This window comes from Piliocolobus tephrosceles, chromosome 7, assembly GCF_002776525.5.
Source record: "Piliocolobus tephrosceles isolate RC106 chromosome 7, ASM277652v3, whole genome shotgun sequence".
Taxonomy (NCBI): Eukaryota; Metazoa; Chordata; class Mammalia; order Primates; family Cercopithecidae; genus Piliocolobus; species Piliocolobus tephrosceles.
Window position 1 is genome coordinate 63,921,217 of NC_045440.1, and position 27,349 is coordinate 63,948,565.

General features: G+C 38.5%; 1 protein-coding gene across 1 annotated transcript; it reads right to left on the reverse strand.

Annotated features, from left to right (window-relative positions):
• Positions 1 to 318: 318 nt before the first annotated feature.
• GGH (gamma-glutamyl hydrolase) lies at positions 319 to 23,731 on the reverse strand. The gene is made up of 9 exons (XM_023222417.3): positions 23,541 to 23,731; positions 20,562 to 20,676; positions 15,760 to 15,810; positions 12,417 to 12,501; positions 11,335 to 11,473; positions 9,413 to 9,519; positions 9,240 to 9,330; positions 2,765 to 2,902; positions 319 to 689 (listed from the first exon to the last, which is right to left on the reverse strand). Exons 1-9 carry the CDS (start codon positions 23,647 to 23,649, stop codon positions 568 to 570), a joined length of 957 nt encoding a protein of 318 aa, XP_023078185.2. The 5' UTR covers positions 23,650 to 23,731; the 3' UTR covers positions 319 to 567.
• Positions 23,732 to 27,349: the final 3,618 nt, after the last annotated feature.

Below are 27,349 nucleotides of genomic sequence, written 5' to 3' on the forward strand. Positions count from 1 at the left end.
ACTGAGGGCCTACTGGGCTAGACACTGTGAAAGATAAAAACTTCAAGACACAGACTCTGTTTTCAGGATGTGTACGCTTGAAATGTGAAGTTAACACAGGGCAGAAAAGGAGATACACACATACACACACATACCCACCCACCCACCCACCCACACACACACACACACACACAAATACTCCTGAGACCCAAAGGAGGGAGACATCACAATGAACAAGTGGTAGGATTTTAAAAGATGCTTTTCTTTTTCAGCAAGGAGGACGGGGTGGGCAGGTAGGGGATGGTATTTATTTCCAAAGCAAATCAATTAGAAAAAATATTTGTATTTCAGTAAATTTATTTTTTCCAATCTTCAGATATAAGGCTTTTCCATGAAAACACTCTGATTATTTATGTCTCACTAATTATCAAATATTATATAAATAGTCCTATACTGAATGAAGAATCAGAGCCAGTCACATTATAGAAAAGAATCTGTGACTTCCTAATCTTGCCATGAGTAGCAAGTTATTCTAACAGTTTAATCATGGAATTATTCAAATTTGCTCTGTCAACAAATCAAAGACTTTCAATCAAATATATAACATTGCTGAAATGAAGAAATATTTCCAGTATAAACAGGACTGAACTGATAAATCAGTGCTTTCTCCTCTTCAGATTCAGATTGAAAATGATGGCTGTTTTTCCGAGCTGGAAGGAAAAAAAGTTAATTTTTAAAAATATTAGATGACAAAATCTTCAAGAGACTATTTTATAACATTTCTTCCTGCAATCAGCACTATTAAGTGGGAAAATATCAACAAGAAGAGAAATGCGACTGCTCTGCCTATAGAGCAGTCATCTTTTTTTTTTCTTTACTTCTCTAATAAACTTGTTTTCAAGGAAGAGGAGGAGGAGGAGGAGGAGGAGGAGAGGAAGGGGGGAGGAGGAGGAGGAGGAGGAAGAGGAGGGAGGGAGGGAGGGAAATGCTTTACAACATTTCCCCAAATAAAGCAGTGCCCGATTTATGGCACTGTCGCCCACGGACACAGCAGCTGTGCTGCATTCGCCCTGCAGCATATCCCATGCGGTGCTCACTCACTCTGCAACCCATTCAAATACTTACCAAGGGGCTATGTGTACACAAGACTTGATACACAGCCTGGGGATGGAAATATAAACAGAACAGGTCCTAACACTCAAGAAGTTCAGCCTCGTAACCACACAGAATCACATAAAAATGTTTTTATGGCGTATCATCACTGGATGCTACGAGAGGAAAAAGGATGGAGAAACTGGCGAAGCTGAGGCAGATGGAGAAGTGAGACATTTTCACAGGTAAGGCAGAATGATGAAAAACCAGGAGGCACAGTGAGAAGTCTGGCATGATGGAAGCTGGAATGTGAGGAGGTGAGAGCTCCTAAAGCTCCCAAAGTCAAAGTAAATACAGGCTCTTACGGCATTATTAGAAAGAATAATGTTGGAAGATAAAGACCACATAGACCAAATGCCACGTGACTACTATTGCAGCAAATGCGGCACTGCCACTGCTGCCCTCACTCACTCCACGCACGCATGAAAACGTTCCTTTGGACTAATACTGTATATGGGACACTTTTTTTTTTAATTTGGAGTTTTTGTCATTAAACCATCCACTCAGCTTTGCATAATTCTAAAGCAGAGTAAACTCAGTAGGAAGTACTTAACTTCCCAGCAATGGCAGGAGAGTTGATAAAAACCTAGGACAAGCTTGGAGATGGAATGACAACAAAGTTCACTGAAGTCTTTAAATGGCTATACCTCACTAAAGTGATCTCTATCCTTTACAAGTTGTTTCTGTACCTCTGTCTTACAGTCTCACTTGACATCATTGATAGGTTCTTGTACTACTTTTAAGCAAAACAATGTATAACAAAACCATTTTCCATCAATGTTATAATGAAACGGCTTCAAAGTAAACAATGTTGTTCAAGGACCTGCTATACCAGTTCTGCTTAAATCATAGGACGTATTGTACCTAAAATGCTCAACTAAGAAATGAGCATTTACAACCAAATTCTTGGTTTACCACAAACATAACACAGCACAAACATATCTATGTTTTCACACCAAAAAGCAGGCAGAGTTTATCTGCTTTCTCTACTATGCCAACGTCTACAGACAGGTAGCCTTAAGATCACAAACTGGTGGTATATATGCAATTTCTATCACTGTCTTGGAAAAGTAACACCTACTTCTCAGAGACTGTTATAATTAAAGCATTATTCTAAAAAATGGAGAGTAATGGGGAAGAATCTAAATGAAAAGTATCCTAGAAGAAAGGGCTTGGCATGGTAGTGTGCACCTGTAGTCCCAGCAACTCAGGATGCTGAGGCAGGAGGATCCCCTGAGCCCAGGAGTTCGAGGCTGTAATAAGCTATGATCACATCACTGCATTTCAGCCTGGGCAACAGAGCAAGATCCTGTCAAAAGAAAACAAAACAAAAACAACAAAGAAAAAGAAAGAAAGAAAAAACTCTCAACATTCTTCATGCTGTTGTTCAAGAATTCTGCTCACTGAAGCATGTGTGATACTGTTAATTGAAATAACTGTCCCGGTTTTATTAAAATACCTAATATCTCAATTTCAGGGCTTTCACATTACTTAACATTTGTATTATTCATTAAAGTTAAACCTATAGAACTTCCAAAACATTTATAGAGCAAAAAGGTAGGTAAAAGTTCAGATGAGGGCAATTTTCTTCAAAACTACCCCCAAATCACAAAATTATATACCCTCATATTACCTTCATTAACAAAAAACTCTGCTAAATAAAATGCAGTTTTCACAGCATTAGGTGCATGGGAAATGCCATCCAAATTCTTCCACTCATAAGGCGCTTTCTCTGGATGCCACTGGACACCATATATTGGATATTTATATCCTGTAAGAAGAACACAAATTAGTAAGTACTAAGAATGGTTTAAGATGTTTCTTATAATGAAATTGGTTTATGTCTTATGTAAAACATGTTATAACTCACGATAGCAGACAAGGTAAAATTGTGCATATTCTCTCAGACACAAAATAATTTCCATTCACACTCAATGTGAAAATTCCCAGTAATGTATTTCACTGATTAGCAAACCTTTTACAATTCATAGAGCGATTTGCTTTTCGAGATATTCATAGCAAAGTAGAAGCTGAGATGAGGAATGTATCCCCGTCCAAAAGTCAGATGCACATTTTATTGGTGATACAAGCTTCTTCCACAGTGGGTCTCTTTCTCCCCCGTCTCATAGCATGCTTTCCTGTCCTCCCATAACGACTTATTCATATGAGAATGAAGTATGGCAGCACTTCTGGTGTCCTTTCCCACAAGCCAGTTTGTTCCAGCCTAAACTGTGTCTCTCTCTCTCAGTCTATGGAATGACTGATGACTTTGTGGTATACATTTTTTAAATATTTTTTAGAAGTTTAAAAGCAGACATAAAACAAGAAGGGACACAGAGCTATTGACAATTGTCGAAGCTGAGACAGACACCCAGGGTTCATATTACTCTCTCTACTTTTACATAAGCATGAACAATTCCACAATTCAAAAAAATGTGAATATGTATAATAGTTACCTTCAGAAAAATACACATATTCATCTCTTTTTCAGATGTGCCTTTCCTCATTTTGATTTGAAAAACATAAAAATCTCCCCTCTATTATTTTTTGCTTTGGAATTGTAACCATGACCACCATCAGAAAGTACTTGGAGGAATGAAGACAATTAATGAAAGAAGAGATATAGGGGGAAGAGCACTGTCCATTCTCATCCCAGTAAGCTTTCTGACTAGAGAGCAGGCCACAGAAGGGAAACATTTTATCCCAGCTTTGTGGATATTCACGAGAGGAAACACCCACCTCATGCAATTCCAGGCACTCAGCTCCCTGCCTCCCCCACTTCCGTGTGACACTATCATTTCTTCCTCTCTATTCTGGGACTACCTGTGAAGCTACCGGCAAGAGGCCCACAGGCTGGGGGACTAGCAAATTAACTGTGACGTACAGTTAACTGAAAAGCAGATCTTCTAGTAAATTTTCCAATACATGAAGCACTATTGAGGACAAAAAATGTCTTAAATCATAAAAAGGATTTACATCCAATAGAATCAGAGACAGAAAGAGAAAGAGAGACATACATAACATATATATAAGAAGTCTTCAAAAAGCTCATGGAAAATGTGTATTATGAAAAAAATTATGCAAGGGTTTCAACATTTTTTTGCAACAAAATAAATTTGAAGTAACTTGTATGAACAGGATCGAGTATGAGGCACTAAGAAGGATAAGACATCAGTTTTAAAAGAACCCCTGTAACAGCAATATGAATTTTGCTAAAATTGAAGACAGAAAAAATAGCAAATTTATGGTGAAGCTTAGATGAAAGAATGGTGAAATCACTAACGCTTTATGAAAAATTTATGGGGATAATGCCCCAAAGAAGCCAGCAGTTTCCCAATGGATAACTCATTTTAAGACAGAATGAAACAATGTTGAAGCCCTCCAGGCAGACTATTCACATTAATTTGCCAGGAAAATATGTATCTTGTTCGTGTCTTAATTGAAGAAGATGGACAATAAACAGCAGAATAGCCAATACCACAGACATCTCAATTGGAGAGCTTACACAACCCTGACTGAAAAACCAGGTTGAGCAAACTTTCCACTCGATGGGTGCCAAAACCACTGCACACAGATCAGCTGCACACAAGAGGAGAGCTTTCAGTGGACATTTTTAATAGGTGGGATCAAGACCCTAGAGCATTACTTTGAAGAACTGCCATTGCAGATAAAACACAGCTTTACCAGTATGAACCTGAAGACACAATCAAAGCAATGGCTACCAAGAGATGGAAGTGGTCCAGTCAAAGCCAAAGTGAACTGGTCAAGGGCAAAGGTCATAATGTTTTTTTGGATGCTCCAAGGCATTTTGCTTGTTGATTTTCTGGAGAACCAAAGAACAGTAACATTTGCTTTTTATGTGTTTTCAGAAAGTCAGCCAAAGCTTTAGCAGAAAAACACCCAAGAAAGCTTCTCTAGAGTCCTTCTCCAGCATGACATTGTTCCTGCTCATTCCTTTCATCCAACAAGGGCTACTTAGTGAGCATTTTGATGAGAAACCGTTAGGACCTTATGGTCCTGATTTGGCTTCTTCTGACTTATTCTTGTTTCCTAATCTTAAAAAGTCTTTAAAGGGTGCTCATTTCTGTTAAGAATGTAAAAAAGACTGCATTTGACATGGTTCAATTCACAGGACCCTCAGTTCTTTAGGGATGAACTAAAAGGCTGGTATCATCATAGGCAAGAATGTCTTAAACTTGATAGAGCTTGAGAAACAAAGTTTATAGTTTTTATTTTTATATTTTAATTCACTTTTTTCCATAAACTTTTTGAAGTCACCGACATTCAGTAACGAGTGAGATTTACTCCTTTAGTAAACTGCATTACTAAAAGACCAGTGCAGTTTACTGAAAATTAGGAATCATACCCTGCCTCACTGATTTAGACAAAAGTATCAAGAGCGGAAAGAAAATACGCAAATAATAAAGCATCTCAAGTGTTCTTATTTTGGAGGTGGGAGAAAATTTTCAAATGAGCCTGGTATGGCATAGTCAAAAGCAAAACCAACATGGAACCTGATTCCCTAACTTCTAACCCAATATTCTATCATTTAAATAAGTAGGCATTCATTCAACATCTATGAGGTTTACATAAAGCCCTGGAAACACAAAGGAGAATAAGATATGGTGCCTGATCTCAAAGAGCTCTTCATCTAGAGGGATGATAGAACAAGAGCAAATACGTGCTCTTAGGAAACATTCCCACATAGCACAAAGCACCAAGGTTGTGGAGAAGAGGAATAATGGTAGAGAAGGCCTCTAGGGATGACAAGTGGCCTGGGTTTTTCAAGATGGCTAAGAGTTCATCAGAAGAAACAAACAGGGGAAAGCAGGAGCTTTTCAAAGAGGAAAGCACATGAGAAGGTGCGCAGAGCCAAGAAGCATGGCTCTGTGGAAGGGCTGTGTGTAGCAGGGTCATGCAGGGTACAAGCTAGAGGTGGAGGCAGGGAGAGGGCACGGAGGAAATGAGCTCATAAATCTAGACTTCACCCTCCAATGCAGAGGAGCCACTGAGGAGTTTTGTTCAGGCAATACTATCAGACTGGTACTTCAGCAGACGACGAGTGGGTGGCTGGAAGAAGATGGGTTTGTGGAAGCCTTAGGAGGCTGCTGCTGCAGCAATCCAGGTAGCAGGTGGTTAATGCTGATGTAGTGAGGTCTGCTGGATTGGGAGGAGGAAACATGACTAATACTTCCAAAGCCCTTCTACTGTCCTTCCTACCCCTTCAGCCCAGTGAGAAGGACTCTCATAATTATACATCACCCTATCCTTGCCTTAGATTTACCACCAAACAATACATTGTTTCTTTTTTGCAAATTTTAATCATCATATAAATGAAAACACACAGCATGTATTCCCTTGGGACTTGCTTCAACTCAAAATTGTCTTCATGATTGATTCAGTGGTACACGCAGGTGTGCTCACTGATTTTAATAGCTATGTAGTGTTACTTATCCTTTGCACTATTGGACTTTTGTTTCCCATTTTTTTGTTGGTATGAACATAATGTCACGTACATTTCTATGTACATGAAATTATTTAATTAAGGTAATTTTTAACCAATGAATAAAACTGCCAGGTAACAAAACTGGAAAATGTTTGATTTTACTAAGAAATGCCAAAATGTTTTCCAATCATAAGTGCATGAGAGCACCTGCTGTGCCACATCCTGGGTAACACTAGTTATCAGCAGGCTTCTTAATTTTGCCAATCTGATGGATATAAAATGGTTTTTACTTCGGTTTCCATTTGCATTCCCTGATCATGAATTAATTCCCTGTAATTACACTGAGCAACTTATCTCACCAAGCCATAAGTGGACAGGACAAGTTTATTCTGTATGGTATCTATTCAAATATCATATCCTTTTTTTTTTTTTTTTTTGAGGCAGTCTCACTCTGTCGTCCAGGCTGGAGTGCAGTGGTGCAATCTCAGCTTACTGAAACCTCCGCCCGCTAGGTTCAAGCAATTCTCTTGCCTCAGCTTCCCAAGTAGCTGGGATTACAAGCGTGTGCCACCACGCCTGGCTAATTTTTGTATTTTTAGTAGAGACACGGTTTCACCAGGTTGGTCACGCTGGTCTCAAACTCCTGACCTCAAGCGATCTGCCCACCTTGGTCTCTGAAAGTTCTAGGATTACAGGCATGAGCTACCATGCCCAGCCCTCATATCCATTTTTCATAAGTTACCTTTTCTTCTTAAATCATAGTTTTACTTTATGTAAGGCAGACACATAACTTTTGTCAGTTATATGCATTACAAATACCTCCCCTTTTTTTCTTCTCTGGGTACTTTGTTTTCTTTTATGAACACAACTTCTTCATTTGATTGAATTCATCAATCTTTTCCTTTATGGTTTGTTTATATTTTGTCTTCAAAACTCCTTCCCTTAAACAAGATCATAAAGACATTCTCCTTTATTTTTTCTAAAACTTTATTGTAGTGTGCCTTTCTCCTTAGGTCTTTTATCCACCTGAATTTTTTGTTTTTTTTTTAAACACAGAAAAAAGAGTCTGTCTCTGTCCTACTTTTTCCCATTCCTTCTAGAGTTCTGGTTAGGTATGTAAGAAATCACTTTACCCTCCAGATTCCCACCTTTCTTCTGACACATTTGGCATTTACATTTACATGTCTGGCTATGTTGGATTCTGAATGTTTCCTTCACATCTCTTCTATTCTAGTTCATTAATTTCTCCTCAACTGTGTCTAACCTTCTGATTAACATGTCTACTGAGGATTTTAATTCAATTATAATTTCTTCTCTTTTTTTTGAAACAGTCTTGCTCTGTCATCCAGGCTGGAGTGCAGTGGCACAATCTCGACTCACTGCAACCTCCAAGTAGCTGGGACTACAGGCACGTGCCACCATGCTCAGGTTTTTGTTTTTTGGTTTTTTTTTTTTTTTTTTTTTTTTTGTATTTTTAGTAGAGATGGGGTTTCACAACGTTGGCCAGGCTGGTCTTGAATTTCTGACCTCAGGAGATCCGCCTCGGCCTCCCAAAGTGCTGAGATTACAGGCGTGAGCCACCACAGCTAGCCTCAATTATAATTTCTAATAGTTGAATTTGGTTATTTTCAAATCTGATTGTTTCATGCCTATATTTGCAAGCATTCTTATTTCTTTCTTTAGAACTTAAAATATATTATACTTTATCTCACAATACTAAGATATCTAACATTTATGCAGGTCTGCTTCCACCTCTGTTATCTCTGCAAGTTCTCATTTACAGTACTTTGCTTGCTTGTACATTAGTAATATTTTGACTGTGAAGTGTTCATTTTCCTTCAAATTTCATATATGGAAATCCCTTGAAGCCTGGGATCAACCTCTGGTCCCTCAAAATAATTATTTACATTTGCTTCAGCCTCACATGTGAGGGCATTACCAGTCTGAGACAACCTTGAACAAAATTACTTACTTAAGATTTGTCCAACTTCCCAGTTAGTATAATGGCTGGCCACACTAGGAGAACAGCCCATCATTATAAACATTCAAGGCTTTATTCACTGCCCCCCACCCCACTGCCTTAGCCCCAAGGCTCAGGATGGGCAATTCTCCTTGCTATTCTGTAGGGGGGATTCCAGCTGTATTTTGAGTTCAGCCTTACATTGCAGGTATAGCCTTCCAGGTCCTGCTCCATGTAGAGGGTCCTGACTGTCTCAAGTTCTCCTGATTCAATAATAACACTGGTTTAAACATTCCACTCAACTCTTAAAATTTTGAACCTGAGTATCTTTATTTCTTTGCCAATTGATCAGCATATTTACTGTTTTTCCATTATTACCCACATTTAGTTTGTTGTTGGCTGGAGGAAAGTCTATCTAGGTATTTAATCTGCAATACTGCCAGAAACAGAAGTCACTTTCTTCATTTCTTTCTTCATCTCCACCTCCTTTATTCTTTTACCTTTCTTCTTCACCACCCCATTGAGGAAAATACCCACGAAAACTGCAATTAATTTGAAACATGGACAAAACATGTCTCCTGTCTCCCAAAATGCCTAACATCCATCTTTAGGCCCCAAAGTAACATGATTTTAAGACATACAAAATCAAAATTCAAAAATATAAAATAAATGAAATAAAGTGTACACACTATAGTGATATACCTTCCATTGTTGAAATAAACTCAATCTCGCCATCTGTATTTGTAGTTAAGACACTGAAAAACTTCTTTAACTTTTCATTCATCGTAAAATTCTAGAATACGAAAATAAAACAAAATGATTACTTCTGCAGTTATTCTAAACATATTAATTTCATTGTGTAATTAGTGTGATACCTTCATGGAGAGGCTCCACTTATGGAAATTGGCAGTCAGAGGTTCTACTGCTAACGACAGCAACAATTCAGTAGGAAAATTCTGGAACATTCTGCTGTGTAATTGACCTGAAATAATTTAAGTGCAAGAGAAATAATTTAAACACACAAAAAATAAAATCCACTGAAATCACTTATCTGCACCCAAAGAGAAGCCATTATGAAGACATAATCAAGATGACTAAATGATAAGCAAAACACATCATTTCCATAGAAGTATTCCAATCAAGTTACAAAATGTGTTTATATGCTCCAGATATAAGTAATTTTCTTCTAGAATTTTAACATGAATAAGTAAAATTCTTTAAACAAATAAAAATACAAACAATGTAAAAAAGAACATGAACCAAGCCAAGAATGTTGACTCAATAAACAGATCAAAAAGCAATACAGCTTAGTGGTCAACCCTGAAGGTACTGCACAGACTCAAACACCAACAAATAGATTTTGAAAAAAAGACTGACGTTTTCAAGGCGATAGTGCCAGCTGTTGCAAACCAGGCCCCTTATTCTTGCTAGAGACTTCCATGAAAATCGCAGCACCTTGAAACATTCCTTTTCTGTATAAACTGGGTTCTGGCAACAGAACCAAAGTACTCTGACCAAAACAGTACTTCCCACTGGGTTTTTGCAATTATTAAGTGAGACAATGGAAGAAAGAGCTTTCAAAAGCATAAAGCATTCCATAAGTTTTAAGTATGACTGCTACTTTCCTTGCAAAATTCTCAAGAGAACAGAAATAGCTGGTGGCTTCAATTCTAAGCATTCAGAGATCAAGTAACCAACAATAATCATTATCTACTTATACAGAGTGCTATCATTAAGAATCTTTCTGGTCTTCATCCTGGGTTCCTGACAGGAAGCTTCTAAAACCCTTGGAATTCCTGGAGTGATAAAAGTAGTTTTGTTATGCTAATGTGGTAATTCAAAGTGGGTCCCTCAATTATTTCAGGATGAAGACTAATCATTCGAAAAACTAACTTCATGATCAGAAAGTTGAAACTTCGAGCCAGCCCAATCAATCTCCAAGTATGAAAGAGGGGCTGGAGATTTGAGTTCAGTCACATAGGCAATGATTCAATCAATTATTTCATAATAACATTCCAGTAAAAACTCTAGACACCAAAATTCACTGGAGTTCCTGGTTACTGAGTAAATATAGCGCTTCCTGGTGGATCCTCTAATCCCAGCACTTTGGGAGGCCAAGGTGGGCAGATCACCTGAGGTCAGGAGTTTGAGACCAGCCTGGCCAACATGGTGAAACCTTGTCTCTACTAAAAACACAAAATTCAGCCAGGTGTGGTGGGGCGCCTGTAGTCCCAGCTACTCAGGAGGCTAAGGCAGGAGAATCCCTTGAACCCTGGAGGCGGAGGTTGCAGTGAGCTGAGATTGCGTTACTGCACTCCAGAGTGACACAGAGATTCTGTCTAAAAAAAAAAAAAGAAAAAAAGAAAAAAAAAAATCTTACTTAATTCTCACAAAAAAAAAAAAAAAAAAAAAAAAAAACCCTAAGCGTTAGACCTTTTGCAATTGAGGACACTGAACCTCAGAGGTAAAAATGATTCTTCAAGGTCAAAGTGAGAAAGCTAGGACTCAAAATCAGATCCCATTTCAGAGTTCTTCATCACACACAGTCCTGATATCACTAGAAGCAATGAGTTATTAAAATTCATAATTCCTTAAGTCATCCTCAAAAATGAGTACAAGGATGGTCATTCACATCTTCAACCTGTGTAAATAATTTAAATGCTAATGTTGTAAGCATTTTTTTCTTCAGGGAAAAGGCTAAAAAGAAAATAAAAATAAGTACTTTTACTTTCATATTTGCTACTTACTAATCCTGCCCAGTAAATATTTTTTAAAGGGTTGAAAAGAGTACTCTTACCTCCAGTGAAGTTCAGCGGCATTGCCACATCAACAGTATTTGTGATAGTTAATAAGAACTCTCCACTAATCAGTAGTGAAAGCTCTTCAAATCCAAGGCATGTGCCCCACACAGGAAAATAGTCTCCATCATGAAAACTCTTTGCAGGTGGAAAAAGAGAAAACTAAGTTTATTCAAACTTTTCAAAATAAAATTTAGCCATATCTTTTGTCATTACCAAACAGGCACCTGAGTTACACATGGATTTCTGAAGAATTCTCCAGAATCCATAAGCAGGTTATCACTTAATCTCTCTTCAGACCAAGCTCCCACACAGGCTGGAACACATGAGCTGTGGACACACTGTATATCTTGACCCAAGGATATATAAACCTTTTATACAAAGGCTGTATAAAAGCCTACAGATTACTGATCTTAGCTATTAAAAGTTTGAAACAAGTATTTCAAAGGCTAAAAACACTTATTTAGGGAAATATTTAAGGGGGGATTGGTAAGATACTAGGGCCAGCAAGATTAATTTAAAAATCACTGTTAATAGTTGAGGAGAGAAACAGTAAGGGTTTGAGCTATGGTACAAAGGCAGTCCCACTGTGACCATTACAAAGGAGAAGTCAGAGGCTCAGAAGCTCTGCTTGATAAATGAACATGGAGTCTACGGTAACTGTGAAGAAAGTTCAAATAGGATTGAATGAGTTGGGAAGAAGAACAGATTTCAAGAAGTGAGAATTAATAACAGAGAAACAATGCCGCAAAAAAATAAAATAAAATAAATAAGAGGACAGAGAGAGACATCAGAATGTCTACATCACATGAGGACATGGTTCACATTAACAAGCATCAAGAGAGGACCAGTCAGCAGGGCTCTGAAGGGTCTCTGGAAGCCCAGGATTAGATGAAGCACATGGAAAACACTTTCATTTGGGCGCAGCCAAGAACAGGTGCCTCAAGGTTAAAGGTATGATGAGGCTAAGGGTAATTTTGAAGAGAGCATTACCATCTGCTTAAAACAAGAACTACTCTCACTAAAACTTACAAAACTTACAAAAACGCATCTGGAATAACAAGCAATAGCTGATATTTACCTGTATGGACAAGTCGTAAAATATTTTGGCCACTTTAGCATAATCTGAGCGCCTCAGGTCAACACTTCCTCCAGGGAAAAGGATTCTGAAACAACGTCACATAAATCAAATAGGGTGTATTTTGCCACCCCTGATCCATACACACACAGAAAACAAGCTTTTCATTTTAAAATGATTTTTCTTAATACATATGCAATAAGATCCTTGAAGAAAATTAGAAAAACAAAAAAGAAATTATAAAATATTTACAATCCCAGCCATTCAGAAACTACAGCAGTTAACAACACTTTAGAGAATATTTTCCAAACACTTCTTCAAAAAGTTTCTTTGAGGAAATAGAGTGTGGGAAAATTAAAAGTAAATAAGTAGGGGAGGGGCAAGAGTACACGGAGCTAGATATCAAAGACAGACAAAATTCCAGGTTTAGCCAGGTTTAAAAGAAGGTGATCTGTGATGCCAAATCAATTGCAGGTGGGTAGGACTTAGCTCACAAATAATTTAACTATAAAGAACAAGCTGGTCATAAAAATATATTTAAGCTGGAATTAAATTTCTACAAGAACTTAATTCTTATCACCCTGAGTCTCTTCAGAAATACGCACGGTATTAGAACATTTTTTTCAAGAAACATAAGTACGATTCTACAAAAAGTCTAAGAAAAGAAGGCAATCAAAAATATTTGATATTATTTTACACACTTATGAAGGTGAAATATAGAAAACTATTTTACCATGTTTTTATACCAACTTTTAAAATTAAACTTTTAAATTTAAAATTTATAGCAAGGTCTTGAAAGACCCAAGAATATTCAAAAGAGATAAGAAAAGTGGTATTAAACATATTAAAATTTTGAAAATATTTAAATACAAGTTTGAGATATGTGAAATACCACTTGTGAGACTGTTGTTATTCAAGAAATATATTCTGTTTCTTCCATGAGCTAGACTCAGGACTTGTCTAGAGAGACAAACATGAGTGGTTTTGCTGTTAAGAAGATCACAGTCTGGTAGAAAACATATAAGCATCTGTGTGGGAGAATATCTACCACAAACCCAAGCAGAAAATCCCACAATTAAAAGTGGCTTAGGGAAGACTCATTAGCGTTCTCTCTTTCCATTAACTCAGTATTTTTTAATTTTTATGTTTTGCATCCCAGGTCTCCAGCTTACAGACATTAACTTAGTATTTAAAAAGCTGCCTCTGATCAAATATGGTATGTCTAACCCCAAAGTCCTTTCATGCAGCAAAACCTGACTGTCCCTCCTATATGACAAACTCCTTAAGGCATGGCTCTGTCTTTTCACCTCTGTTATTCCCCCTGCAAAATACTATGGGGTCCAATGCATAACAGTGACTCAATAAAGGTGCTTTTGAAGTCACATTAGAATACAGCTCATTTTCTGGTGACACTCCGAGATATAAATAAGGCCCCCAATTTAACCCACTTTGGAGTGCAGCTTTCAGTGACTACATGAGAGAGAAAAGGGGCCTACAGGAGCAAGAATTAGTGGCAATGCAGAAAACAGGTGAGGAAGATAGAAAATGGACTCATTTTGGTGGTTTGCATGAAGACATACTGAGCAAATGGACAGGCTAGCCCCCAGAAGTATGTATTACTGTCTACACTGCTACTTGATTTCAGATTCCTCTCCACACAGGAATGCAATTGGGGAGAGGATGGGAAGAAAATGAAGTGATGCAAAAGGTCTATTTTTGAGGTTCTACTATTACATTCTAGCCTAGACTTAATGATCTTTGTTCATGCCAAAGTACCTTGCACACAGCACATACTGGGCATTGTAAATGTTTTACTAAATTCAAATGATTTTACAGTAAATATTTACTGAACCAAACTGAACTGAAGGCAAATAATTTTCTAAACAAGGCTTTTTTTTTTTTTTTTAATTATTATACTTTAAGTTCTAGGGTACATGTGCACAACGTGCAGGTTTGCTACATATGTATACTTGTGCCATGTTGGTGTGCTGCACCCATCAACTCGTCAGCACCCATCAACTCGTCATTTACATCAGGTATAACTCCCAGTGCAATCCCTCCCCCCTCCCCGCCCCCCTCTCCCCATAATAGGCCCTGGTGTGTGATGTTCCCCTTCCCGAGTCCAAGTGATCTCATTGTTCAGTTCCCACCTATGAGTGAGAACATGCGGTGTTTGTAAACACGGCTTTTTAAAAGAAACAATAAATTAACATGGTTTTAGAAGTAAAAATAATAAAGCTCTTTTTAAAAAACGTTTTACAGTAAAATACTTCCTCCCACCCTATTCCCAATCAGAAATGACTGCCATTAAAATCTGCTGTGTTGATTTGTAGAAATATGCATATCTCTTCACCCTGACTTTTAACAAAAAGCAAACGGGGGGTATATGCTATACACACCATCACATGCCTTGCCTTTCTCACATGGGGGACAATGGTGATCCAAGTCAGCATCTACAGATAGCCTCATTTTTTAATTCCTGCATAGTATTCTATTAAATGTACATAGTCTGTTTTATTTCACCAATTCTCACCTGATGGACTACTGGGTGACAGTCAGACAATACTACTAATACAATGCATATATTTGAGTCTAAGTCTTCATGCAAGGTGGGATATATTTATAAAATAAAATTCCTCCTCAAGTTCCCAGGTCAAAGGGTGTATGTACTTCTAATTTCAATAGGTATTGCAACATTATCCCAAAATAGACTACATGATTTACATTTCCTCTAATAAAGTATGAGCATGCCTGTTTCCTCACAGGCCCTATAGCGTATAAGCAAATTTTCTGATGTCTGCCAACTTGGTAATTAAATGTTTTTGACTGCTGTAATTAGCCTTCTTTCCTAAAATTAAGAGTAATGGTGAATATTTTTTTTTCATATGATTAGAAGTCTTGTTCTGTGAACTAACATATCTTTTGTGGTGAAACCAGAGGAAAGAACAGTATTTTCCAATATAACTGAAAAAAAAAAAAAAAAATCAACATCCTCAGACTTTGGACTTATAAACTCCATATGCAAGCAGTATGCCATGCCATTCAAGGTAGCTTCAAACATTTAAGACAAGCATTAAAAGAACAAAGATTAAGTCACACGTTTAAAAAAATTATGTGTGTCTACTATGTAACAATTATACATTTCCTAACCTGCCTCTTCCTCTTTTGAAGAACTTTTGCATCTCCCAAGAAAATATATCCTATAAAAGAACTCAGAAAACTAATACTATACCACTCTAAGATAGTTACAAAGAAACATGTATAATATTTGTATGATTTCTTTTACAAAAGCAGACATATATGTAGACCACTCATATACCACATCAAACCAGTGCTGCCAACTTACCCATTAATAGATTTGAAAAGTATTTCATAGTCTTTCTCTGTAAGATCCAGCCTGAAAACAATAAAAACAGTTATTGTTATATTTGTGAAACTTACAAGTAAACCTCTAAACGAAGTCACCACATTACTTTTAAAAAGCCAAATAAAAACTAATTTTTAATTACTAGACAATATTATCTACTTTCCTAGAGGCATTTTTGCAAACCACTTGAAAGCCACATAATTCTTTCCTTGTTTTGCTAATCAGACAAGTAAATATGCTTTTCTGTGACCTAACGTAATTTAATATTGTGAAGTATGTTTTAGTATGCAAAACATTAAAGACTGTGAGATTAAGGCACCAGTAATTTCTCTACTAACCAAAAACTACAAAAAGAAATGTAAGAATAGTCAGTAGTTTTATGTAAAAACTCCTTTAAGTAACTTCATTTATCATGCCTATTTAACTACAGGCAGCTCTGGCAGATGAAAAAATATATAAATAAATGCCAAGTCTCTGCTTCATCCTACCTCAACAAACTAGTTGCAAGAGTCTAGGGACTACTCTGTGTTTCAAAGTCAGGACGGTTCAGATCTAGTCTGAATTGACAGACTACAGATAGATGACTGTAGAACAGCCTAACTGCCCAGGTAATTACTCTGAAAGACCCTTGATCAAACACCCCTTAAGGGCCTCCTAACAATTGCCATATTATTGGTGACTTTATTCCCTTTCTCCAGAAAAAAAAAGATGGGATTAATCTGTGATATACGGCGACAACATTTACTAAGTCACAGTAAGATATTTGCTCTCCCAAAAGTTCAATAAAATGCAACAATAAGGGAAGACAGCACCAAGTCGGTGAAATCCTTGCAAGAACTCTCCCACATTTAGCAGCCTTCGGTTTCTGCGAGATAATAAATGGTACCTGTCCTCTCAACCTGCCCTAAAGGAAGCAGACTTATGACTAGATGTCAACTAGTCCATTTCTGCCCTCAAAGAAGTTTTAGGGGGAGGTAAGATCCCTCACACCAATTATTAACTAGACACCTGTGATATCCAGAACACAGGCTGTGTTTTGCCAGCAAACAACTTCAGGATCTACTCCTCAAGTCCAAATAAGCTTTGCAAGTCCAGGTCTGTCTTTCACAAGTTCATAGTAATCTCTTCCTGGCAGAGAGCCAGAAAGCAATGAGTGATACCAGAATGGTGCTTACCATGGTCTTAAGTGGAGAAAATACTGACAGGTAGCCCTGCCTTGGGAAATGACAGGGAGGTGAAATATGAATCTGCATGTACCCAGTATTCTGCCAATCTAATCTCCCCAGATTGTGGCAATAAAAAGGAACCAACCAGTCAGGACCCAGAATTCTCCCCATGAATATTTAAACCAGAATGGGCAACCACTACCATCAGGGACCAAAATGGATTTAGATCACACAGCTGCACTCCAAGAACTCCTGCCAGTTAGCAGTGCAAGCTAGTTTCAGTCATTTCATTAATCCTAAATAAATGGTTCCCACACTGTCCATGACTATAGTTTTGGTCCCCACTTATCACTATTAGGAGGCTTGTCACAGGGGAAGGAGTGTGCCATGTCACAACTCTGGTGCCTAGGGGCCCTGGCAGAGAATACAGCTGTAAGTTGCATGTTAGCAGACATTTCTTGAAACAAAAGATCATTTCAACAAGGTATGAGAACAGTTTATTCTCTCCTTAAGTGTAAGGAAATGGCTTAAGCCTGGTGATGATGGCAAATGACACAGTTGTAGCAGCATGAAAAGGATAGCAAAGCACTGTTGCCAATGGGGAGTCTCTGCCCCATTTAAAACCCAATCCAAATAACTGTCTTCAAAAGAACCGAAAATTCCGACTCTCATAACCTCTGATTTGTGGTCTTTGGGGTTTTTTTGAGAAAGGTCCGGCTCTGTCACCCAGGCTGGAGTGCAGTAGCACCATCTCAGCTCACTGCAACCTCCACCTCCTGGGTTCAAGTGATTTTCCCACCTCAGCCTCCTGAGTAGCTGGGCCCATAGGTGCACACCACCACTCCCGGCTTTTTAAAAAAATTTTTATAAATAGGGGTTTTTCCATGTTGCCCAAGCTGGTCTCAAACTCATGAGCTTAAGTGATCTTCCCACCTCGGCCTCCCAAATTGCTGGGATAATAGACGTGAGCCACCGTGCCCAGCCTGATTTGTGTTTTAAAACGCAGTGTGAACAAAATATATTTTTAAACCAAAAGCAGCAGCCCATGGGCTGTTGTATGCTACCTCTGAGGAAGCAGGACATTCTGTTTTCCACTAGTCCCGCACTGGGAATTTATGACAACCTGAGAGCACCAAGCACCTGAGAGAGAAGGTAGCAGGAAGAAGGCAGAAGGAAACCAAAGACAAATGTCTTGACCTATTTCAGAATGCTTCCCAGGTCTCCCATCTCTTCCTTTTCACTTCTAAACCACAGAAGTTGACTCCTAGCATCCAAAATTCAGAAATGAACCTAATATTATAGTGATCATTTCAGTCTTATTTTGCATCAGATAATCATTTGCAGGCTAGTCTGTGAACTTAGCCCTTATGTATTACACTGTTTCTACAGGATCTCATGATTCCAACAATATACCTTAAATGAACTCTGAGAACCCAAGCTGGAAATTAACCTATATGCTGACAGTCATGTTCTCAGCATCTCTCACAAATACCAATATTCTGCAAAGTCATTCAGTTTCAAAACTCCCATGATTTCAAAACTTCCATCATCCTTATCTATTTTTTCCTCCCTGCGCCTTTTTATTAATCATATATGGGTGATTTTTTTTAAACAACACTTATCTATCATTCCCACACCACCAGTCTAAGCCCAGCCCTCAACACTTCACACCTAGCCTACTGCAACTACCTCTAAACTGGTCTACCTGCCTTAAGGCATTTTGTTTTATTTTTTTAAAGACTTTATTTTTTAGAGTAATTTCAGGTTCACAGCAAAATTAAGGGAAGGTTAAGGATTTCCTATACAACCCTTGCCCCAAAACATGCATAGCTTCTTCCATTAACATCTTGGGTGGTACACTGTAACAGTTGATAAAAACACACTGACACATCATAATTGCCCAAATCCTAGTTTACATTGGGGTTCATTCTTGGAATTGTACTGTCTTCAATTGTTTGGATGAGCGTGAGAAGGGCTGGTATTAATTCTGCTTTAGATGTTTGGTAGAATTCACCAGTGAAGCCAGCTGGTCTTGGGCTTTTCTGTGTTGAGAGGCTACTGATTACCATTTCAATCTCTTCACCAGTGACAGGTTTGTTTATAGAGCCTCTTCCCCAGCTCTAAAACTCTGATGTTATATGGGTTTCAAAACGTCATTTGTAAAATTAGATATGCTACTAAAATATGAAAGACTAATATCAAAAGCAAATGGTAATCTTGGTGTAGAAACAGTTAATTTAAATGTAAAAGATCATATGAGAAAACAATTCCTATAAATCTAAACCTAAAGCCATTTTGTGGTACAATTCTCTAAATTGTAATATTGGCTTTATTAGTAGTATCTGAACAGTACTTTTGTTATAATTTTTGATGCGAAATTATTTGCAGAAGCAGGCTGTATAGAATAAATAGTGTTTTGTGTGTGAAATCACTCAAAATGGATTAGATGAGGGTGCTGAAAGATTATAAAATACATTAATTTTAGCTGACAAGATATTATAAATACATATAAGAATCTGGTTGTTATCTCCTTCCAAATGAAAAATATGGGAAGAATTCAGTTCTAAATGAAAATATGAGATGAATCATTTTATTCTTATAGGAACATTTTATCACAAAAATAATGTAGTGCCTTTAAAACTGCAATACCTATAATCTATACTGAAGCAATTCTAATGCATTAGTAATTTACAAACTTTTAAAGTAGAGTGTGAAGGTATTTTAAAAGTCATTTTCTAAAAACCTCCTTCATTCCCTAAGTGTTCCCTTATCCTAATATTATAGAATATAGCTGGTTAAACTGTAGATTTTTTGAAAAAATTTTTTTTCAATGGTGTTTGGGGTAAAACTGGCTTTTGGTTACACGGATGAATTGTATAGTGGTGAAGTCTGAGATTTCAATGCACCAGTCACCTGAGTAATGCACAGTGTACCCAATATGTAATTTTTTATCTCTCACCCCCACAACCACCCTCTCCCACTCTGAGTTTGCATAAATTTTAGATTATTTTACTCCATTACCTTCATAGTGTCTGTGAGGACCACCTTTTCTGGGGTAAAGGAAACTATCATTTCATTCTTGATGCTAATGCATATGACATACAGTACCTCTAATGACATTACAGGTAACACACAGCTTCCCACATTGAGCAATTCAATGAGAGACTCTAAGCAACATGTTTGTGGCAAAAATCAGGTGCAATGTTACTGCATTTAAACAATGTAATCATAAAGAGAAAGCACTAATTTTAGAGATATTAGGCAGTAATTATTATTTTTTTGAGACGGAGTCTTGCTCTGTTGCTCAAACTGGAGTGCAGTGGTACAATCTCAACTCACTGCAACCTCCACCTCCCTGGTTCAAGCGATTCTCCTTCCTCAGCCTCTCCAGTAGCTGGGATTACAGGTGTGCAACACTGCACCCAGCTAATTGTTGTATTTTTAGTAGAGACAGGGTTTCACCAGGTTGGCTAGACTGGTCTCGAACTCCTGACCTCAGGTAGTCCACCCGCCTCGGCCTCCCGAATTGCTGGGATTACAGGCATGAGGCACCGCACCCGGCCATATGCAGCAATTTCTTTACAGAGTAAAATTTAAAAAAACACTGAATCATACCTTACTGGTACAACTCTTGCACCTGCAGACTCCAAATACTTTACATAGGATGCAGCAATATAGTATCTTCCATAGTTTTTCATGACTTTATTACGGCATTTTTGCATTAATATTCCTAATAACAAAAAAAAAGTTTAGTTTCAAGCAAATTTCTTCTTGCTCAGAAACTGAAATCTATCACAGCAAAAATATCATATTTTATTATTTCAATTCACAGAATTAAATAGGAAGTTTCTCCTCCAAGTCCACCCACAGGCTGTGGGAAAGGAGCAGGGGAGGCTAATCTTAGTTTCAAGTAGATCTATCTCTCACCACATCAGGGAAGCCAAGTAAGCCCCCAAAGAAGACTTACAGTAGCACGTGCAGCCCTACAGCAGTACAACTGTAGACCTAGAATCCATCTAAAGAATACAGATCCTTAAATCTACGAGGCTGTCGCTCCTTTCCCACACATACTCACAGACACACTGATTCCCTGACAATGAAGCAAAGGAGTGAAAACATCTTCCATCCACACCTCTCCAACATTACTTTAGCCCAAGCTATCAATATCTCTTCTCTCCCCACCGCACTATAATAGACTTTTAGAAGGTCTTGTTATATCTTTTCTTAAGAAATCCCTCAAGCTCCAAGCAGCTCCCCGTGTAGAAGCAAATCGGATCACATCACCATTCCTGTTCCTACAGTCATTCAATATATACTGTAGAATTATACCTCATGCCAGGCAACAAACTAGGTGCTGGGGACACATGAATATGAGAGAACCAAACAAAAACCCCTACCCTGTGTGTATTAATTTGAATATGTATCAGGGAGGGGAGAGAGGTCAAACAATAAACAAGATAAAAAGGCATAATATATAGAGTGGCTGGTCGTAGGCACTAAGGAGAGAAAGAAGGTGGGCAAGGAAATCCCATCTATGGAGGAAAGGACAGTGTCTTCAATATGGTGGCCAGGCAAGTCCTCCTTGAGAAGGTAAAACATGACATTTGAGCCAGGACTCCAGAGAGGTGACAGAGTAAACCATATTCACATATCTGGGAAAAGAGGAATCCAGGAAAAAAGAAAGGCAAGAGAAAAGGCCAGCGGTCAGGAAGGTGCCTGTCACGTTGCAAGGAATCCATATTACTAGAGCCAGGTGAGTGAAGGCAGAAAGCTATAGGAAAGGAGATCAGGGAGAGACAGATGAGCAAGCAGGTGTCACCACCTTGTTTAACTACCTCAGTGGGTCCCTAAATTTTAATAAACTCTGTAAGACCCTGCGTGCTCTGCCCCACCCATCTCTCTGGCCTCCTTTTACCAGTGAAATCCAGCCCCAGCACAGTACAGCAACCAGCACACATCAAAACACGTCTGTCGGGTGAGTACCTGTGCCTACTACTATTCAGCACTTCAGCATTTGGAACACTTTCAGTGTCTCTGTAGGCCACCTGATAGGAAGAGCTGTTGTCTGTATTACTCACTTTTGTATTTCCAGCTTCTTACAATTGGCATTCATCAGGTATTCAGGTAACATATCAAACGACCAAATTTGTTCAGTAAGACTTTTTCTCCTTACTGGTAGGTAAAATCATCTTTACTAAGGAATACAAAGTTTGGCTAGAGAACAGAGAACTAGGAATGTCACAGGAAATGGAGTGGTACAGGGTACATGGAGTGAGGTACCACAAAGGTGACATGAGGCATCACGGGAGCACAAGGGTTACCAGAAAGAGAAGTACATCAAAGTGAGTTCCACCAATATCTCCCCTTCCCGTGGGCCCAGCATACTCACTTTTCCCATCCCTGGGAAAAGAGCTCAAGCTGTTCTCCCGGTCCCTCAAAATGTGACCAAAATTTCACCAATAATTTAAGGTCATCTGTTAACTTTTGCAGCTTCCTTGTCATCTTTTAATCCTTTGCACTTCCTAGAGCAAGACTGTGTACATAGTCGGTACTCGGTTAACGATTCTGTGCTGATCTCAGTGACCAAAAGCAAAGCCCGTTTTTTAAATATTTGACACAGGGCTACCCCTGATTCTAGGAAAGGGAAAACAATCCCCTCTGCTTTTTTTCTCTTCTCTGGACACACAATATGCAACCTGTTACATTAATTACAGCTTGAGTTAGTTAGCGGAGAATCAAATCACCATGTTAAACAGCTTTGAAATAAATTCCAAATATTAGTAAGCAACCTATTTGAAAATTGGGCACTACCTATATGAAAAAACATTCATCTAATTTCTGTTTAGTTACAGAATACAGTGATAATCTTCATAGAAAAAAATAGTATAAAAGGCATAATCCTACAGCCAAAATAAAATTAATCTTAATGTCCATACACAAATTTCTTTGGGCAAATTTTAACCCCAGGATTGGGCCTGTCTCAAATGTGTGTTTTGGTAACACAGACTGATTTTACTATCTCTTTAAAACACAAATATGTTGGAAACGAAAAATTGTGTACTGCATTTTAACGTCAAATAGAACCTACATTAGGATATTAGCCACTGTTGTCCTCTGCTACTGAACATGACAAAATCCAAATTATACCTTAATTTCTTGATTTTATATTACAATACACTGGTATTTTAAATACGCCCTCAACCCGAGACATTTTGACGAATGTAATGCACGCACGTGTAGACGTAAATGAGTAAAAAATTCCCAACTATGTGCGAAAAAGAAATGTTTTATTTTAGTATAAATTCCTAGCTGTGTAGAAAAAAAGAAAATCCGCAGGATTCTTCACGGTGCACCCTCCTCCCTCCCATCTTTAAGAGCCATATGGGTCTAAAGGCATGAACGAGGCACCTCAACTAGGTACATTTCAGTACGACCCAAATGATACCCAGCCCGGGGTCCTCCTTGCACCAAAAGCCAAGCACATCTGGGGGTTTTCCCCGGTAGGACGCGCCGGCTGGAGCGCGGCGGCGGGAGGCGCCCAGCGCCGACACCCAGCCCCTCCCCATATGCTGCGGCCCCGCACAGCCTCCTTACCGATGATGGGCTTCTTGGCGGTGTCACCGTGGGGTCTAGACAGCCGGAGGCTCGCCGCCCCGCAGAGTAGCAGGCCCAGCAAGCACAGTAGGCGGCCCGGGCTCGCCATGGCGCTCGCCGCCTCCCGCCGCCTTTCAAAAGCTCTGCGGGCGGGCGGGGGCTGCGGCGAGGACACCTCGCGGCCGCGCACTCGCGTGGGCTCGGGTGGGCGGTGCTCCGCAGCGCGGGCCTATGGGAAATGCAGTCCCGGCGCGCGCTAGGCGGCCGTGGGGCGGCGGTGGGCGGCTCTGGGACTGCGGCCGGCGCTGCGCGCCCGCCCCATTGCTCTGTCCCCGGTCCGCGACCCCCACGGGTCGCCTAAGCGGAGACTCTGGAAACGCCTGGGGCGGGTACCGGGTGGTGTCCGCGTCCTTCCCTTTCAACTATTATGTCGATGTGGCCTTCAATCAGCCCTACAAAGCTGGGCCGGCCAACCCGGGCCCTCGAGAGGGGAGGTTGGGTGTCCCGGGCATTGTGTAGTAACCAGGCAGCGAAGAGGCTGGCGGGAGATTCTAGAAGGCCCCTGAGAACTGCGCGCCAACCGCACCGCCTACTTGAAGGTCGGGGCCCTATCTCTGGGAATGGTGACAACGTTCGCTGTATGGACAGCCCGTGTCTTCAAATGTGAATGTCCACATCTTGCTGTTTTGAGGGTCCCGGCATCTGTAGGAAGTGAAGAAGAGTGGACAGCGATGTGAACACATACACAGGCGCATCACTGGGCTCAGAACTGACCCAACTCCCAGCTTCTACTGCGAAGCGGGCACGCCCAGGCCACGCCTGCAAACTTCGTCAGTTCCTCTGATCAACCGCAGTCAGCGCCATCCACAGACGACCACTAAGTAGCTTCTCCACCGGGGCAGAAAAGATGACTGATACCTATTCATTAAAACTGTTGTGATTGTTCCTAAATATATGGATATATAGCTTGTACTAGGTGAAATTTCCCATCTATAAGGGCCAACTTAAATTCAGAATAAAACAAGAATGTTTGAAAACCTACTACATCAATGCTCGGTATTAAAGGTGAAAACATAAATTGGACAATGTCTTTTTCACAAGAGATTTAAATTTAGTAAGAAAAAAAGCAGAAAACATGACTCAGAGACAACAACAGTTTTAGCATATTGCAAGAAGAGTAAATGCAGTGAATGGTCTGGTTTAACAAGGAAATAATGCTACTGTAGAAGGGTGTGGTGAGAGGTAAGCAATAAAGGATGTGATGAAAGACATGAAAGGGTCGAGCTGGTTTTGAGTATGATTAAATAGACAAGTAGGCTTGTAAATATGAACTTGTGGTGCCAAAATAATTGACTAGCCACATAGGAAAAATTTTTTTACCTGGCATTACACACAAAAATAAACTCCAGGTGAAGTGAATATGTAAATATGAAAGGCAAAATATTATACTTTGATAAAAAAATATAGAAATGTGTGTTCATAACTTTGGCGGTCGGAAGAGTTTGTTAAAACATTGAAAATAAAAATGTTAATTAAAAATTGACTACATAACTAAGAAAATTAAAGTTAAAGCACAAACTTGGAAAATGTAGTTATAAAATATAAAGTATTTCTAAAATATGCAAAGAGGTAATAAGAACAATGACACACTAGAGAAATGGAAAAAATGTGAACAGCAAGCCAAACTTTCTGTAGTCATCCGAAAAATGCAAGTTAAGACAAGATAATATGTCACATCCATTAGGCTGTGCAGAAAAACAGCCTGTTTCCTGGCAAGAGTGACACCATCTTGAAGCAAAACCATCTTGGAAACTGATGTTTGACCCACTGCATACCAAAGTGTTCTGCAGCAAAGGTCTTTAAACAATACTCATAACATACATACATAATCCCTCATAAAGATGCTTATCTAATGTCCCCAGTGATCACAATAGTCTGAGAGCTAACTAGTCGCACTTCTCTTTACCCTCATATCTTGCTAAATAAAGCATACTTTCAGGAGAGCAAGTGCAAGGGTTGCTTCTGTTTGTCTCTGTTAAGTGTTTCTTTCTGAGAAACTGGATTGGTCAGCCTCTTTAGTCTCCCTGCTTCCTCGGTCTTTGGAAGCAGGTTTCTGTAAATTGACAAAAATGTAAGCCTTTGATAATAAGTGAAGAATGTAGTAAAATGAGAGTTCTCTGCATTTCTGGTGGAATTGTAATTATTGTAACTATTTTTGAGAAAAATTAAGCAATATCTGGTAAAGGTGAAGATCTACATATTCTGTAACCCAGTACTTCTTAGATATAAGTATGTACCTAGATTAATGCATGTGCCTGTGAACAAAAAATGTGTGTAAGTATGCTTTTTGGAGCATCTTTTTGTAATAGCAAAATATTAAATTTAAATGACCAATGTCATGAAGCTTTTCCCTTATGTTTTCTTCTAGTCATTTTACAGTTTTGGGTCTCATATTTAAGTGCTTAATTCACTTTAGTTGATTTTTGCACATGGTGAGAGATAAGATCTAATTTCCAGTTTTTCCCAACACTGATTATTGAAGAAGATGCCCTTTTCCCATTGTGTGTTCTTGGCACCTTTGTCAAAAATCAATTGACAACATATGTGTTGGGCCTTCTATCCTGGCGCATTGGTCAATGCCCGTATTTTTATGCCAGTACAATGATATTTTGATTAAATTACTATAATTATAATATGCCTTGAAGTCACAGAGTATGATGCCTTCAACTTTGATTTTTTTTCTCAAGATTGTTTTAGGTATGTGGGGTCTTTTGTGGTTTCATACAAATTTAAGGATTTTTTTACATTTATGTGAAAAAAGTGACATTGGAATTTTTGTAGGGATTACAATGAATCTGTAGATTGCTGTAGGTAGTATAGACACATTCACAATATTAATTATTCCAATCCATGAACATGAGGTATCTTTCCATTTACTTGTATTTTCTTCAATTTCTTTCATGTGTTTTATAGTTTTCAGTGTGCAGGACTTTTGCTTACTCATTAAATGTACACGTAAGTATTTAATGTTTTGTTACTATTTTAAAGGGGATTGTTTTGTTAATTTCATTATAATTTGTTATTAGTATATAAAAATGCTACTGACTTTTATATGTTGATTTTGTATTCTGCAACTTTACTGTTCATTTATCAGTTCTAATAGTTTTTTGGTGGATTTATATATAAGATCATGTCATCAGAAAATAGAGATATTTTCACTTCTTCATTTCCTATTAGGCTTCAATTTTTCCTCTTGCCTAATTGCTCTAGCTGGGACTTCCAGTACTATGTTGAAAAGAAGTGGTGAGAATAGGCATGCTTGTCTTGTCACTAGAGGAAAAGCTTTCAGTGTTTTACTATTGAGAATGATGTTAGCTAAGGGTTTGTCATATGTAACCTTTATTGTGCTGAGGTACATTCCCTCTATACCTATACCCAATTTGTTAAGAATTTTATCATAAAAGGATGTTGAGTTTTTTCAAATGTTGTTTCTGCATGTATTGAAATCATTATATGATTTTCATCCTTTAATAATGTGGTGTATAACATATTGATTTGTGTGTGTATATATGTCTATTATAGTAGATATAGGCAATGTATATTGTAATGTCTCCTCTTTCACTTCTGATCTTATTTATTTGAGTAGTCTCTTGTTTTCCTAGTCTAGCCATGGGTTTGTCAACTTTGTTTATCTTTTCAAAACACCACCTTAGTTTTGTTGACATTTTCTATTGTTTTTCTAGTCTCTATTTTTTATTTCTGTGCTGAGTTTTGTTATTTTCTCTCATCTGCTATCACTGGGCTTAGTT